Consider the following 16,947-nt stretch of genomic DNA (forward strand, 5'->3'; position numbering starts at 1 on the left):
CCCCACCTTCCCCTAATAAGCACATCCAGGTCAGCTTTTTGTAAGTTAAACAGAGTTCCTCAAACAGGGGTGGTGTATTAAATGTGTTTTTTTTTTTATCACGGGGGTGAGTTTTGCGAATTTTGCATATCGTTGTTGGATCTTTTTTTTTAAAGAGGGCGTGAGAGGGTGTTGATGGTGGTGGAGATTAAAACATTAACGTGCGCGACTTTTACTTGTCTAAACATAAATATGAATTAAAAACAAATAATAGCGCCAGACGCATAAAAACAGTGTTGACAACATGAAATATCACTAGACGGAGGATAAATCACACGTTTTAACATGGATTTTTAATGCCTCATATGCTGCCGGGTTGGCTACATTTCCACATCGAATGAGAGGTTGTAAATCAACACTAAATGGAACTTCAGTATTTGTTTGGGGGAAAATATGTAGTCTTATTTCGTCACATTTAAATTACAGTCGTACCAACCATATTTTTTTTAATAAAGCCAACTGGAAGAATACGAGCGCTTGAATTTACACAAGGTGTAATTTTCTGTGAAATTGTGTAAATACGACCGGAGCATATTATTCTCAACAGACGATTGTTTCAACATAATCTCCAAAAGTCAACATTTGTTTTACTTCTTTATCAACATAAACAAAAAGAAAAATAAACAGATTTGGATTCCGGGAAACCTAAAAATATTTTCTGAGACAAGCTGCGGAGAGATGAATTCAAATTTAGCTCGGAAATCTGGCATAATCAAGTTTTATTAGCCAAATTAACACCGATATTGTTGTTGCATGCTAATTTCAATCCACAAGTTGAATAATAGCAAATGGTAATTTTTGTTTTTGAAATAATAAGCAAATTACGTGGTTTAATTCCGCGGATTTGTTCATTTTTTATTCTAAAATGTTTTAAACATGTGAACAGCTTCCAAATTTTGTTATTACGGTTATTTGAGGAGTTAAAACTTGAAAATGAAAGATCTGAGAAACTAAAAAGTATTGTTGGCATTTAAAAAATTCTTCTATTTTGGTGCTTTCATTTCGATACTTTACAGTTGATAGTTTTTAAAAACAATATATTTTTTTTATTTTTGTGTCTTTTGAATTTTGAATTTATTATTGTAAATTTTAAAGATCTAAAACTGTAAATTCTGTTACTTTTAATGCTACAGTAACGAAACTTGCCATGGTTACTACTTTTAGAATGCTTACCTATTATTCGTGCGGAATTACAAACTTTCTATAGCAAAAGAGACACTTTTTAGAAATTAATATTTAAAGATCCCCCTTTTCTTTAAAAAAAAATGAAGAATGTATTGAAATCGGATTATTACCAAAAAAAGAATTCGTTTGATTGGCTGGCATTCTCTTTATCAAGGAAGTTTTTATAATAAAAAACACACCCGAGCAACCAATTCGAACCTAACTTATCATTCTACTTATCATTTATTGGCTGGATGTCCAAAACTGTTGTTTATTGAATCGAAGTGTGCTAAATTCTAAAGTTTTAGAGCAAAAAACCCAATTTTTAGAAATTTTTATTTTGGAACTAATCCGAAATGGCTGCTTCTTCTTAATAAATTTTGAAACTTTGACCATTTTAAACCCAACACAGTGAAATTTTAAGATTATTCTATTTGGACTTGATTATCATTATTTTCGAGCAAAAACGCACTCTGAACGACCCAAAAATTTCCACCACTTTCCACTAAATTTCGTATCTTTGGCATTTTCAATTGTGCTGTGGATTCTTTCTTATTTTTTATTTATTATTATTTGTGTCTAGAATTGATTGACATTTTGTGTTTTTTTTGCCTTTTGGAATCGTTTACTTTTATTATTGCAAATTTTGAAGATCTAAAATTGTAAATCCACCCTTTCCTCAAAACAAAATGAAGAATGTATTAAAATCAAAAGAATAATTCGTATGATTGGCTGGCATTCTCTTTATCAAGGAAGTTTTTATAATAAAAAACGCACCCGAGCAACCAATTCGAACGTAACTTCTGACTTATGACTTATGAATCTTATCATTCATTGACTGGATGTCCAAAACTGTTGTTTATTGGATCAATTTCTTAACTAATTCAAAATTTCTAAAACTTGGGTTTTTGCGTGAAAAGTGTTTCTCCAGTCTAGAAATCTGAAGATCCAAGAACTAAGAACCTGAAAAATCACAGCTCGGAACTGAGAGAACTGAAACTTGAACCGTAAAATCTCATGAGAATCTAAAAAAGGATTAAACTCCTGAGAACGTAAAGTAACTGCAAATCCAAAAACCAAATCCGAAATGTTTAAATGAGAAGGTTTTGGGTCGCGGCCATCCATACTAATTCGAACAAAATGAGAAAAAATAGTCTGGTTATGTACATTTTCACCACATAAATCGCATTAAAATTCACAACTATTTTTTTAAACATTATTAATAGTCGAATCGTTACCCAAATACATTTGTCACGCGAGCTTTATTAATGATATGTCATTATTAAAAAGCAGCCATTTATAACGAAAGCTCCCAATTCCGAGCATTGCTTATTTTTCCACACAATAATGAACACAAACATTGTAAATAAACAAAACTTAGTAACTTTTACGACAGTAGTTGCAGAAGCTATAAACCCAATTTATGGTGGTAAACTGTTATTTTTGCTAAAACCTGGAGTACAATAGAGTCGTCATAATCGAATGCGTTTTTCTCTCTAAATCCGCTTTTAGTTTCGAATGAAGCATCGATAACGACTGCACCCATTATATCCTCTCCGGAGATTGCGATTACATCATTCATTCGCTCAATTTTTAATCCAGAGATTATAAATGGAGGCATGCAATTTCCAGAGGACGTTGACACAAAAGAGGAATCAAAAACTATTATTGAATTATTTCTCTCTTTTACTGACCTGTTACGGTAGTGGTCAATATCAGCACCACGAAGAGTTCCATAATGGAAAGTCTTTAGTCTAATAAACGTCCCATCACAATCGCAGGCATTTATGTTAACAAATAATCACAGTGTTTTTCGATAAGATTATCCGACACGCAACACGCAAGAAACACGTTGGTGAGTCTCTGCAGAGGTCATTTTCGCTCTCGAGCTTTCAATTATCCCACCCAAATCAATCAATTCGAATTCAGACAATCTGGCACGTTCTTCCACCGAATTCCAGTCGAAATGATCTCATTATTGTCACACCACTTATGTTTACATTATGACAATTCAACGCACACATTTATGGATTTTTGTCTGTAGAGAATGAGGCGTCTTGGTGCCTCTGACGCCGGCGGCGAACTGAAACGCTGCGCTCACACATATACACAACCACCCCCGAAAACATCTTCATCCCCTCTACTTCAGCGTGCGCTTACCTTTAACTCCACCACCAACTGCCAGGACGATGCCGGAACACAAAACTGCAACTCTAATAATAGCGAGACATAATCATCATAAAAACGAACGAAAAGCGGAGCGTTGAGCTTTTTCACAAGTGGAGGTGGGATTTGGGGAGGGGGCAAATAAAATCGAGAAAATCCGAAAAACGTAAATTTTCTTCGTTTCGGCACAAATTTATGATTCCGGGACGTAAACTAATAATTAGATTTGCCATAAACATGAAACAGCCAGAAAATTGTGTTGTGTAATTCGAAAGTCACGTTAATGTGGGTAGTGATTTATTTTATTACTTAAAATTTTATGGGCAATTAGGGGTTCACAAAGGTTTGAATTTATTCCGCCATCAAAAGAAGGGTTGCAAATATGCATACATGAATCCATGATACCGGAATGTATAACTAATTCCGTCCTGAAATAGTTAAACGATGACATCGAGCTAATGGAAATCACTAAATAACGTCCTTTAAATAGTCTCTTTGTTGGGTCTGAAATAGCGACTTGATAACTAAATTCGAAATGACAGATTAATGCGAGCCGGTAAAATCAAAAAGAGTGAAGTTGGAATTTAGTACAGACGATAATTAAGTTCAAATGAGTCTAATCAGAAAATTTCACTGTTTTTAGTTTTAAAATGGCAAATTTACGTAATTTATTAGAAAGTGGAGGCCATTTCTGATTCATACCAAAATAAGAATTTCTAAAAGTCGGGTTTTTTACTCAAAAATTTTGAAATTTAGCACAGTTTATAGAAAGATCGAAGGCTGTAAAATTCCTAAACTTTACGACTTTACAATTGAAATTGCCAAAGTTACGTAATTTAATGAACAGTGGTGGAAATTTCTGGTTCTTTTAAAAATATATAAAATTTTGTTTTTGGATCGAAAGTCCAAAGCAGAATAATCTGAAAATTTCACTGCTTTGAGTTTAAAAATGTCAATGTTTCGGAATTTATTTGGAAGTGCAGGGCATTTCTGATTCATTCCAAAACAAAAATTTCTAAAAATGGGGTTTTTTACTCAAAAATTTTGAAATTTATCACAGTTTATAGGGAGATCGAAGGCTGTAAATTCCCTAAACTTTACAACTTTACGATTGCAACTGCCAAAGTTACGGATTTTAATAGAAAGTGGTAAAAATTGTTGGTTCGTTCAAAGTAAAAATTTCTAAAATTTTTGTTTTTGCCTCAAAAATTTTGGAATTTTAAGTCTAAAGTAACCTAATCTGCAAATTTCACTGTTTAGACTTTGTAAATGTCAAAGTAACGGAATTTATTAGGAACTGGGGCCATTTCTGATTCGTTCCAAAACAAAAATTTCTAAAAATCAGGTTTTTTACTCTAAAATTTTGGAATTTCCCACAGTTTATAGAAAGATCGAGGGCTGTAAAATCTCTAAACTTTACAACTTTACGATTGCAACGGCCAAAGTTATGAAATTTAATGAAAAGTGGTGGAAGTTTTTGGTTGATTCAAAGTAAAAATTTCTAAAATTTTTGTTTTTAGCTCGAAAATTAAGTAATCTAGCTCAGTTAATAATAAGTTCAAATCAGTCTTATCAGAAAATTTCACTGATTTTAGTTTAAGAATGTCAAAGTTACGGAATTTATAGAAAGTGGCGGCCATTTCTGATTCGTTCCAAAATAAAAGTTTTTCGCAATTTGGTAGAGTTAATCCACGACTCAAAAATAGTAAATAGTAACTGAGATCTCCTTGTTGGCAGTGTAAACGGGTCTGTAAGAAATTGCAAAAGCCAGAAACTTGCAATATTTATAACTAAATTTGAAATGACAGATTAAGGCGAGCGGTAAAATCAAAAAGCGTGAAGTTATTTGATAGAGTCGCCACATTTTCCGGGGAAAGTTTAGCTAATGAGTCCCAAACAAATTAAATTTGTTTTTTAGCGTAGTATAGACACGTGAAGTTGATTGGAATATCGGGGACGAGTTTAATTGCTTTGACCTGATTTTATTAACTTGGCTGTGAGACGAGCTTAATTCCGCTTTGTTGAAGGGAATTGATTTAGACCGGATTTAAATTTTATTAGATAATAATTAATATAAATTGCAGCAAATTAATTAAACTAATTACTAACAAAGCTGTTGCTTTCTTCAGATATAATAATTTAGAACAAAGCGAGGAATAGGAAAATTAAACTGTCTCGACTCAAATGACCATTTAACAATCCTTTCAGTCATTAATCATTATTTCAAGTACTCGTGGAGTACTTTTAAACTTGCGCGGATATTAATCACGTTGTTATAAAGTCATTCTTCTTAATTTGATCTAGCATAAAGTCGTGTCGTCTTAGTTTGTTAGCTGCTAGTTTTTAAGTAAAAGTTTGTACGAAAAGCGCTCAGATTTGACACACTAATGACATCCGTTAAAAGCTTTTTATCACCGGAGCGAGCTTTAAAAAATGACTCGGACTATTAAAACGTCTCGGCGTCTTTGAGAGTCGCTTATAAAATTACTTAATGTGTTCCTCATCCCCTTTTCAAAAAAATCAAACAATAAACGATATAAAAAAGTGAGTTATGAACGAAGAAAAAAATGTAAAAATTTTTAACAGCAAAACCGTGTACAAAGCACGAAAAAGCTGATAAAACCGCGCAATAAATCAAGCGCATCATCAATAAATTTAAGGTAAACGCACAACGGTCCAATTTACATAATAAATATTGACCAGGTAACGGCCAGTGACGTACGAAAGGGGGTTGTGGGAATTTCGGAATTCACTAATAAATTATGGGACATCGATTGAATGGAGGATTTATTTTTCCGGCGAAATGGCAGATGGGAGGAGCGCTTGCATATTTACCGAAATCAAAATAAAACGACGAATTTCAAGTGAAAAACAATGTTTTAAATGACGGTGCGACAACAAAGTTATTTTTTGCGAAAGGGGCGATTTTATTATGGAAAAACGTGGGGTCGGGGATGCCCAAACGCTCGTAAAAAAGCTTGAATTAAACTTAAAACCAAATAAAATATTACTCGACTTTTTTTCATGTCGGCAACTTTTGTCATGTGCGTCGGTTCATTACGTTAATTTCATTACCTCCACTTCGGCGAGATCGCACGTTTTGTATCAACCAGCTAATCAACTAATTGATTTAATTGGAGAAACAAGCAGTATTTCGCACGTACCCCTTCGATATAATAACAGATGGGGCTGCAACCCAGCTAAGATAAGCTAAGTGATTGATAGGCGGCAACATTGCAACTTACGTCCCATTACGTGAAAAGTACAGAGAAATGCCCAGTCTTCAGGGGAAAGGCAAGTTTTTTCCGAAAGCCCCCGATGAAAGGTGTTGATCAAAACGACTATCATTTGGTAATTTGTCATATTTAGAGTGATAGAGGAGGGTGGAAACTTTACAAGTATTAAAAAAATCAATCTTTGGAATGGATTTTTTTCTTAACAGCCTTTAGAGAGGCGTGGTTGGATGTTTCAGGGCCAGATGTTCGTACGATACAATGTGTTGTATTTAGGGATGTTGTGGCATTGTTGTTGTTGGCTATTGTCGTAAACTGACGGCGGATAATGAAAGAGAAGACACTTTAAATAAAAACGGCGTCTGGGTGGTCGGAATTTTTCTCCAGGGTGCCGATTTTTTGGGGGTTTAAAACACGGGCTTTACATGGATTTGGGGTTGAGAGTCGCAACAGTAATGCCCCGGAATTGCCGTAATGAAAATTTAGAACATTTTTGTGTTTCTTCATCCTTTGAATCACTTTCCGCCCTTTTCTCAACAATGCTCAACATTTAAATCAAGCCTCGGAGCCATTATTTGTTTTAATTACATAAAAGCTCAACAGATTAAACAGCTCTGACTGATCCTCCAATGCAATATAATATCAGAACGAATAATGAAAAGAGAAATGTTAATAACTCGTTCCGGTCGAACTGTTCAGTATTAATATGGCAAAATAATAATAACTCCGGAATCAGGGAGGATTACAATAAAATTATTTCATGGTAATTTCATGACGGGCTTTGTTGAAATTTTTCGGATTCGTACCGCAGTGTCATGATTTGCGGTTGATGGTGCTTGTCAAATCCATAATTTAGTTATAGAGCGGTTAATTAATGTTGGGAAGGTGATTTTTTTTAAGTTTGTTTTTTTCTCCCCTTTCCACTTCACGTTCCTGGTCATGTACAACAGCGGCGTCCGCGTCACGAACAGAACGAACGTTATTAAATGCACTCACCATAACCGAGAGAGTGGTGAAAATGAAACCTAGAGTGTCAGGTGGCACGCTGTCATTCTCAATTCGTTTGTCAAGTTTAATAGCCACTCACAACCCTTGAGTCCAAAGCTTTAGGTTAAAATCAGCTCCCTCACCTGATTCCGCTTTGTGTAATGCTAAACCCATGTTTACCACCTTAAATTAATTAATTAACCATCTGCCTTAAGGCACTCGTTTTGATTTTACTAACTTTCAACCTGACACTCTCTTGTAATTACATTCATTGGTTTCCATTACCTCCAGACTACCAAGCAGTTAATATTAGCAAAAGAAAGGGTCAAAATGAGCCGTGTCTTGGAGAAAAAGAGACGGGAGAGACAGGGTGTAATAACGTTGCTTCTAACGTAAACGGTCTGGACCTGAGGACGTGATCGGAATAGAAAAGAATTTTTTCGAGACTTACAAAAAGACGAGCATCTTATTGAAGATTGCAGGGGTTGGATCAGATTTTAAAATTGGGGAAAGTGGACGTGGAAAATATCCAATCAAATCCAAGAAAATGGGATCTTGCTTTATTAAAATATCCAGAAATAATTGTTATTTATCGTATGAGTGTCTTATTTGGCCTGTTTTCAGCCAATAAGACACGAATGTAATACAAAATTTTATCTACAATTGCAGCAGCAAACATTCATTCTGAAATGGACCAAACATTCCTGACACTTTTTTTAAATTTCGTAACTTTGGCAGATTTAATCGTAAAGTCTTAAGGTTAAGGGATTTTATAGCCTCAATCTGTCTATAAACTGTGCTAAGTTCTAAAATTTTAAAGCAAGAAACCAAATTTTTATAAAATTTTGATTTAGAACGAATCAGAAATGGTAGCGGCCTTCCTAATAAATTTTTTAACTTTGACAGTTTCAAACGTAAAACAGTGAAATTTTCACATTATAGTGTTTTGGACTTGATTATCAACTGTGCTTAATTCGAGCTAAAAACAAAATTTTAAGAAATTTTTACTTCGAACGCACCAAAAATTTTCACATTTCTTTAAATTCCGTAACTTTGGCAGTTTCATTGGTATAGTTGTAAAGTTTAGGGACTTTAGAGTCCTCGATCTCCCTATAAATTGTGCTAATTTCTAAAATTTAGATCAAAAAACCCAATTTTTTGAAATTTTTATTTAATAACAAAGTAGAATGACCGCTAGTTCCTAATAAATTCCGTAACTTTGATATTTTTAATCTCAAAATAATGAAATTTTTAGATTAGGCTGTTTTGGACTTGATTATCTGTGCCAAGTTCCAAAAATTTCAAGTTAAAAACAATTTTTTTTTAAATTTTTACTTTGAACAAACTAAAAATTTCTACCACTTTCTTTTGGCAGTTTCAATCGTAAAGTTGTAAAGTTTAGGGATTTTATAGCCCTTGATCGCTTTACAAACAGTGCTACATTTCAAAATTTTAGAGGAAAAAAACAAAAATTTTACAAATTTTTAGAAATGGCCGTCACTTCTAAAAAAATTTCGTAACTTTCACGTTTTTAAACTAGTGAAATTTTCAGATTATACTGCTTTGGACTTGATTTTTAAGTGTGCTAAATTTAAAAATTTTTGAGCCAAAAACAAAAATTTTACAATTTTTTTAAGGAACCAAAAATTTTCTCCACTTTTCATTAAATGTCGTAACTTTCGCAGTTTCAATCGTAAAGTCGTAAAATTTAGGGATTTTATAGTACTCGATCTCTTTGAAAACTGCTAATTTCCAAAATATTAGAGCAAAAAACTAAATTTTTAAAATTTTTAATTTTGGAACGAATCAGAAATGGCCGCCTTTTTCTAATAATTTTTTTAAGTTTGACAGTTTTAATCTCAAAGCAGTGAAATTTTCAGGTTATTCTGCTTTTAACTTGTTTATTATTTTTAGAAATGTTTATTTTGAAATGAGTTACAAATGGGCCCCACTTCTTAATAAATTCCATAACTTTGACATTTTTAAACTAAAACTGGTGAAACTTTCAGATTAGGCTGCTTTTAACTTGATTATTAACTGGGCTAAATTTTAAAATTTTCAAATAAGAAACAGACTTTTACATAGAAATTTTCATTATGAAATTCCCCAAAAAATTCCATCACTTTCCATAAAATTCCGTAATTTTGACAATTGCAATGGTAATTTTATTACCTTAGACTTTAAAAAAAAACTCTTTTTGGACGAAAACTGACACTTCAAAATCTACAACACTTTCGCACGAAACGAATCTAATTTGAGACCGTTTCGATTTTAACAGTTTCCGGAAGATTGTCTCCTCGTTGCCAAGAATGCTTTTATGCAAATTTTTGTGACTTTGCACGCAATATTTTCGCCTCCCCACGCAGCTATCAAAGTCTCCACTTTGGATTCCTCTTTTCTCCTCATGTTTTTATCCCGTATTGTTGATTTGGAGGCGCGAGTAATTTATCAAGAGGAATAGTTAGTTAACAGTAGTGTGTCTGCTTTGTCTACGACTCGCCCATTGTTGAAACGGACAAAGGATTCTCATCAACAAAAAGACGTGATGAGATGAAGGTCGTTGTAAGAATTTTTTCCTTCCTCTTCACCTTGTTAAAACAACGCTCCAAATGTGTCTTCTTCGTCATTAGATTTTTATTCTTTGTAAAAATTTGCATAAGAAGCGCACAACAACCAGACTCGACTCATTATATTTTACGAGGCGCTTTTTGATTTTTAAGGGTGGAATAAGTGGAGAATCGTGTCGCAATCGTTGAAATTTGTCTCGGCACTGTTTATAAACCTGTCAGATTTTTGCTGGCAGCTTTTACGCAATTAATAGGAGCGTTTTCATTATTATTCAGAGTACGGAGGTCCTGCGGCGCTCCTCGTTACCAACACCCGTCCATTACTGATTGACCGACTCCGGGTGACTTCGGGCAAGACGTTTCTTGCTTACAAAACCGCATTTATCTCCGTACATTATTCAAATTTTAACCTGTCAGACCGACAGAGATGGATCCAAGTCTTGTATTAGCTATCGTTAAATAATTGCAAAGACAAATAGCTTCCAAGACTTGACCGGTGGCCATTTGAATGCAAAGGCCGGAGGTGAGAACGTCCAAACCTTTGAAAACTATCCCCAACTACCCTGCAAATTGACGGTAACTGTTTGGGCTAACAGTCCTCGTGTACGTTTCTCGAATCTTGATGTTCCTGCAAACTTCTAATAACGAAACTATGGAAGGAGGGAGCAGGATTTTGGGAATTTCATCGCCACGGGAAATTTATACTTGGTGGTTAACATATTGCGCCTACAAAGTTTTCATACGTTTGCGTGCCTTCCGTTGCTACGAAAATGTTAATTACACATTTTACAGCGCGCGAGCGGGGAACTACTCACTTTTCCGGGAAACTAAGGGAGCGGGGAAGTGAATTTTTTTTCCCCAAATTTAATAAATCCCCTCCTGTTCCTGTATTCATTATTAAAATCGGCGTGACCTCCCCCATCAGTGATCCCCATTCTTGTGTGATTGAGTATTGGAATCCCCTTGTACCTCCACAAGTTCGTTTGGAACCCGGAGTTTTTCCGGGTATAAGTCGAACTTTCCGGGAAGAGGGGTCCCGTCTCACTCCCAGATTTATGAAGCTATTTCCCATCTAATGAAACACGGTACGCCCGTGCCGGTGATTACATCCTAATGAGAATGCACTTCGATTTTTGATATCGTGGAAAAGTTTGATAGTAAAGTTTACGTTGCCGAGGGCTCCAAACGAAAAGTGCAATTAGACACGATTGATTTCACAAGCGACAATTCGGGATTTAACTTGGTTCCGCTAAACGAGCAAAAAATAGAAGAGAGGTTTTTTCATAAAGATCGACGCTCATTAGTTAATTAGTGGATGAAACAGACACAAAAACGTACAATAAACTCTCTTGTGAGATAAAGAAGAGGAATGTCACAGAATCTGGGGCAAAAAATGTTAACAAATGAAATTAGACACAAGTCTGACACGCACATGGGGAGTGAACAGGGGCGGACTTGGTGTTTTAAGGGGATTAATTATTACAGTGGGATTGTTTGGATATCGACTGGAAATTCGGTTTACAAATATAGAATTACGCGCCATTATCCTAATAGATCATTATTTCGAAGCGCTTTGTTTTTTCGTCCAATTAGAAGTGATAACGCCATTGAAAATAGTTCATTTGACTTGAGAAATCTCTCATTTCCACGATTTTTAACTCAAATGCAGATACAATGGCGTTCAAAATTCTTGCACTTTATTATAGAACGAACAAAATATTTTTAACTTTTTTTTATTCAACCGTATTTATGTTAGTTTTTCAGTTATCGGGATGCAATCTGGGGAGATTACTACTTCTAAAGTCTTCATTAACTGTGCCAAAGTGCAAAATTTTAGAACAAAAAATGGAGATTTTAGAAAATTTTATTTTAGAACAGACCAAAAATTTTCAACTTTTTTTATTAAAATTCATATCTTTGTTAGTTTTTGAGTCATGACGATGACATTTAGAGAGGGTACTATTTTTAAAGTGTTCATTAACTGTGTCAAATGGCAATGTTTTAGAACAAGAAATAGAGATTTTAGAAAATTTTACTTTAGGACGAACCAAATATTTTCAACTTTTTTTCATAAAATTCGTATCTTTGTTAATTTTTAAGTTATCGCAATGAAATTTGAGGAAATTACTATTTCTAAAGTATTCATTAGCTGTGCCAAATTGCAAAATTTTAGAACAAAAATTAGAGATTTTAGAAAATTTAAATTTAGAATGAACCGAATATTTTCAACTTTTTTTTATTAAAATTCGTATCTTGGATAGTTTTTGAGTTATAACGATGAAATTTGGGAAGGTTACTATTTCTCACGTGTTTATTAACTGTTCCAAATTGCAAAATTTTAGAACAAAAAATGGAGATTTTAGAAAATTTTATTTTAGAACAGACCAAAAATTTTCAACTTTTTTATTAAAATTCATATCTTTGTTAGTTTTTGAGTCATGACAATGACATTTAGAGAGGTTACTATTTTTAAAGTGTTCAATAACTGTGTCAAATTGCAATGTTTTAGAACAAGAAATAGAGATTTTAGAAAATTTTACTTTAGGACGAACCAAATATTTTCAACTTTTTTTCATAAAATTCGTATCTTTGTTAATTTTTAAGTTATCGCAATGAAATTTGAGGAAATTACTATTTCTAAAGTATTCATTAGCTGTGCCAAATTGCAAAATTTTAGAACAAAAATTAGAGATTTTAGAAAATTTAAATTTAGAATGAATCGAATATTTTCAACTTTTTTTTATAAAAAATTTGTATCTTTGTTAGTTTTTGAGTTATAACGATGAAATTTAAGGAGGTTATTATTTCTAAAGTGTTTAATAACTGTGTCAAATTGCAATATTTTAGAACAAGAAATAGAGATTTTAGAAAATTTTACTTTAGGACGAACCAAATATTTTCAACTTTTTTTCATAAAATTCGTAACTTTGTTAATTTTTAAGTTATCGCAATGAAATTTGAGGAAATTACTATTTTTAAAGTATTCATTAGCTATGCCAAATTGCAAAATTTTAGAACAAAAATTAGAGATTTTAGAAAATTTAAATTTAGAATGAACCGAATATTTTCAACTTTTTTTATTAAAATTCGTATCTTTGATGGTTTTTGAGTTATAACCGTGGTTATAACGATGAAATTTGGGAAGGTTACTATTTTTCACGTGTTTATTAACTGTGCCAAATTGCAAAATTTTAGAACAAAAAATGGAGATTTTAGAAAATTTAATTTTAGGCCGAATCAAAAATTGTTAACTTGTTTATATTAAAATTCGTATCTTTGTTATTTTTCACGTTACCTCAATGAAATTTAGGGAGGTTGCCATTTTTAAAATGTTCATTAATTGTACCAAATTGCAAAATTTTAGAACAAAAAATGGTTATTTTAGAATATTTTATTTTCTATTTTTTTTTGTTAAAATTTGTATATTTGTTAGTTTTTAAGTCTGTCGTCTTATTGAATGTTATGTAAAGCACAGTTATGCCCATATCCAAATTTTAATAGCTATCATAATTGTTTAAAGAGGTGCAAGACTTTTGAACGTGAGTATATTTGTCGAGCTTGATCTTTCGTTCGAAATTTGTAATTCAGATTTTTCGGATTGTAAACTAATTTTCCGCACTAGTTGGTACGATTTATGAACTGTCCCAGACGGAAATGAAATTAAGTTGACAGGAAAACTGTCGAAAGGAAACTTTCTGCATTCTAATTTTATCCAGTTCGCTTTAAAACTTAATATCGACAGTGTCGTTATGTAAATTCTTGCACTCAGTGCATTTAGCGGCGGAAACAACCCCCTTTTAGATCCACCACACTGTTCTAATTGCCGACGTTTGCTGGATAAATTGGTCTAACATGCTTAACTCCACCGCGAGTTATGATGAGCCATTAAACACAATTGGGATATTTAAGACAGAATGTGGAATTTCGGATCGGATTTTCTGATAATTTGAAAGAAAATTTAGAACGCGACGTTTAGATGATTGATGGGGGTGAAGAGGCAAGGTGTGTTCGATAATGGGGCTACTTCTAGAAGACGGCATAATAAAGGTATTTAGGCCCCCTGAAGTGCTTTGCAACCAAATCCATTCATGAATACCCTCAATAGTCACTCGTAGCTATAATAATGCGATTCTACCTCCAAGAGATCAACATCGTGAGTGGCTACGACTATTCGCAACGACCTGAGTTTCAATAGATTAGATTGTATTGTGAAAAGCTCACTTCCTCATCAACGAAGGAGCGGAGCTCGACAATGGATTAATCGCCTAGAAAAATATTTCCAAACATGTCTGAATTAAATCACCGAATGTTAAAGGTCTTTGTCCCGCAACAACTCAAGCGGAAAGATGAACGATAAATAAAAAATCTGAATTTCAAATTCAAGACAATATCAATTTACAACTGCGGCTCCGCATTTTCGCTTTGCTTAAACGAGTAAATTCGATTACTGTCAATCTAAAAATTTATTAATTCAAATCGCGTGCGATGGAAAAAATCGTTCAACAATAGCTTCTGGTTATTGTGCAACGTAAACCTGTCGGTTTCTTATATTAAAGGAAATGAAATACGTCCAACAAATAATAAAAGTTTTAAACTCGCTCCCTGAATTGCCGAGATTAGTACATAATTTACCTCCCACAATGGAGGTCTGCGCCACCTTGATCCAATATTAGCGCGCACTCAACCCCCTTCAACACATCAATCTTGCACATTTTTGTGTGATCGAACACAATGAACACACTTTTACACGGTTTGCTTTAAAACAAGCCCGAGGAGAAGGAGAACGCGGAGATTTATGAACTTATTTCCCGGAGAATGAATAAGGCAACAAGGGCCGTCTAGGATAGGAAACACAAAAATTGACACCATTCTTTGTAGTCCCGGGAAATGCAATCTGAGCCTCGAAATCGCGAACTTTTCTTATTTAACTCGAAATAATGTAAAACTTTCGGGCCCATTTAACTAGATTTTAATGAACTCGTCGTAAATCAGTCGCTGTTTTATTCATTTTTTCCGTGTAACAGATGACCACCGCCATGAACTTCCCTCCCGGAAGTTACGGCGGCCGAACAAGCGCCACCTATCGTGTGAAATCTGCCCGGAATTAAAGTACCATTGTAATTTATGAGACCACAGATAATGTAGACTATGCATTCGAATGTAACTCTTATCACAATCGTCGTGTGCGGCGCCGATATATTCAATCAAGTTAACTAGTTAACTAGCAGCTCACTTGTTTTTTTCGAGAAAAATTAATACGTTATCGCGGATTTTTTGCCGCCTTGTTGAAAATATGTACAGGGGGGTTGTAAATAAGTAGCTATGAATTTACACCCGCTAACGGGGAATGCCGACAATGTACACGCCACTTGATTTACTCGCCATATATTCGGGACATACGCATTCGCATTTAATTTCGGATACGTTTATCGTTTCATTAAGCTCGGCTCTAACGTTGTGATAACGGCCATAAAAGAAATTAGCCTACAACCTTATCCGTGGAGGGAAGGAAGGGCCGCTATCTCTTTAATGGACACTGGGCAGCGCTCCGAGATTGTATCAGAGGAGCGTTAAAAAAATTAATTTCCAGAGCGGGCTTAATTTCGGACCAGCTATATATTTTTTTTGACATTTGAGTTGGCATGACGTTTATAGGTTAAGTAAGTCGGCAGAAATTCGCGATCTGATCGATTCCCATATTTATTTTTGACACAAATTCCGCTTGAAATTTTCCACTTTTTTGCATTAAAATTCGTATAGTTCGTACAGTGAGAGTTTGAATGACAGAAAAGTCACTAAATCTACGCAATAAAAAATGTACCGTACGCGCGAAATTTAAAATAACAAAATAACCCCAGTTACTGACAACCCTGTCAACTCATTTCGCGTAGGAATTTAGTGTTTTTAGTGTATTTTGTAGCATAATTTGCTGCCAACCTATATGTCAACTGTCGAAATCTCCCAATCTCTCACCGGATATACTATATCTTTGTTAGTTTTTAAGTTATCATAATGAAATTTGGGGAGGTTACTATTTGTAAGGTGTTCATTAGCTGTGCCAAAAGGTCAAATTTTAGAACAACAAATAGAGATTTTAGAAAATTTCATTTCATGACGAACCTAATATTTTCAAAAATTTCCAGAGCGAGCATATTTCCGGACCACCTATACATCCTCTTTTGACATTTGAGTCGGCATGACGTTTACAGGTTAAGTAAGTCGGCAGCAATGAAAATCCGCCCCTTCGCGATCTGATCGATACACTTATTTTTGCCACAATACGAAAACTCGGCCTGAAATTTTCCACATCCCCATTCCCTTCTCGGCTTTTCACTTTCATGACAGCTTAGACGTTTCAACCGGATGATGTTTCGTCATTTTCATTAACGAGAGTTTTTCGTTCTCGTCACGGCAACGAATTTTCCGAAATGTTAAATTTGTTGCGAGCAGTAATCGAATCACGCGCCTGTACATTACCAGATTAGGTTGGCAACAATATGACAATAGAGGAATTATAATATTGTTCGCAACGTTGGCCGGACTGTTTGTGCTAATTCTGAATTTAATACCGCACGACCCGTATTCAACTGATAAATTATTATTGAAATCGAGGGATTGTTTGTGTTTTGTAGACCAGAAAACCGAATTTCTGCCTCCCAGGGATTTACGACAGTTTTTTCCGGATTTTCAATTACTTGAGGAGGGGGAGGAGGGTGCGGGAATTTCATAAATCACGTGGATTATGGATGGAAAGGAAAGATATTTAGCACGGGGATCCTGAAGGAATGTGG

General features: G+C 34.3%; 1 protein-coding gene across 1 annotated transcript in view; it reads right to left on the reverse strand.

The window, feature by feature from the left end:
* The window catches only part of LOC148170905 (roundabout homolog 2-like), a 68,568-nt gene extending 65,256 nt beyond the window's left edge, over nucleotides 1-3,312 (reverse strand). The window contains exon 1 of the mRNA XM_088041380.1: nucleotides 2,898-3,312. Coding sequence (XP_087897506.1) covers nucleotides 2,898-2,940 — 43 coding nt within the window. The 5' untranslated portion in view covers nucleotides 2,941-3,312. The remainder of the gene's footprint in view (nucleotides 1-2,897) is intronic.
* Nucleotides 3,313-16,947: the final 13,635 nt, after the last annotated feature.

The sequence above is a fragment of the Gnatocerus cornutus genome, chromosome 7, assembly GCF_029298725.1.
Source record: "Gnatocerus cornutus isolate USDA-ARS CGAHR chromosome 7, icGnaCorn1.1, whole genome shotgun sequence".
Lineage (NCBI taxonomy): Eukaryota > Metazoa > Arthropoda > Insecta > Coleoptera > Tenebrionidae > Gnatocerus > Gnatocerus cornutus.